The following is a 901-nucleotide window of genomic DNA, read 5'->3' as shown; positions in this document are numbered from 1 at the left end:
ACTTAAACCAGTTTACTATCATTTTTTTCTCAGCAGGTCTTGGAAGAGGAAGCTGCTGCAGACTGACACTCCAAAGAAGAGGTGAGTTCTGGTTGGGGAACCTCTCTAGGACCAGAACCAGTTTAGGTTTCAGACTGGTCAAACTGGTCCATTCTCAATGTGCAACTTTCTGTCCTGTGTCCGTCGTTGATCTGAGGATTAGTGTTGTGTCTCCTCAGAGGCCCGTGGATCACACTGCAGCCAGAACAGAACAACACAGGTGAGACTGTGGTACCACTTTCTGCTACCAGACCCAACACCAGGTGGGATCAGAGGGTTCTGAGACTGAAGTCATGACGTGATGTAAATGTGTCCTCCACTTTACCTCTGGAGGTTCTGCTCTCTGAATGGGTTGGATCCATGGAGATACGTCTGCTGAGCTGAGCCAGAACGGACTGCCTTCATTTGTGTCTCTTAGTGGTTTTTTTCATCTCTTTTGGTTGTTTTTGTGTCTTTGAAGTTGTTTTGTGTCTCGTTGGGGTTGTTCTAGTGCGTGCTGTTCTGGACTCGGGTCCAGGTGTTGCTAGATCAGCTCACCTGCAGCTCACGACGGTCTCTCAACCTTCTGATCCAGTAAAGCGTGTCGTCATGTTTGAATCCTTCGGCTGCTCCTGATCGATCTGCTCCACCTTCTGCAGTGATTCTGTTCGAAGCCTCCATGGAGTTCCTCCGAAACGCAGACGCAGACGACGACAACAACGATGAGGACGAAGACGCCTCGTCCTTCGTCACCGCCCCCGCCGCCCCCGCTGTCCCACCTGTCGCCGTGGAGACGTTCTCCATGTGTTATGACCACGCCCACCGAGAGGAGCAGGCAGCCGCCGTGGCGATGGGAGGGAAGGCAGCGGCGGGGAGGTTCCAC

At 52.7% G+C, this 901-nt stretch overlaps 1 protein-coding gene across 1 annotated transcript in view; it reads left to right on the top strand.

Annotated features, from left to right (window-relative positions):
- LOC103371103 (uncharacterized protein CXorf57) overlaps positions 1-85 on the top strand; it is a 7,874-nt gene extending 7,789 nt beyond the window's left edge. The window contains exon 15 of the mRNA XM_008300331.1: positions 37-85. Within this exon, the coding sequence (XP_008298553.1) occupies positions 37-85 (49 nt within the window). The remainder of the gene's footprint in view (positions 1-36) is intronic.
- Positions 86-901: the final 816 nt, after the last annotated feature.

The sequence above is a fragment of the Stegastes partitus genome, unplaced genomic scaffold (genome assembly GCF_000690725.1).
Source record: "Stegastes partitus isolate 25-593 unplaced genomic scaffold, Stegastes_partitus-1.0.2 Scaffold1526, whole genome shotgun sequence".
Lineage (NCBI taxonomy): Eukaryota > Metazoa > Chordata > Actinopteri > Pomacentridae > Stegastes > Stegastes partitus.
This window is presented reverse-complemented; position numbering and strand designations above follow the sequence as displayed.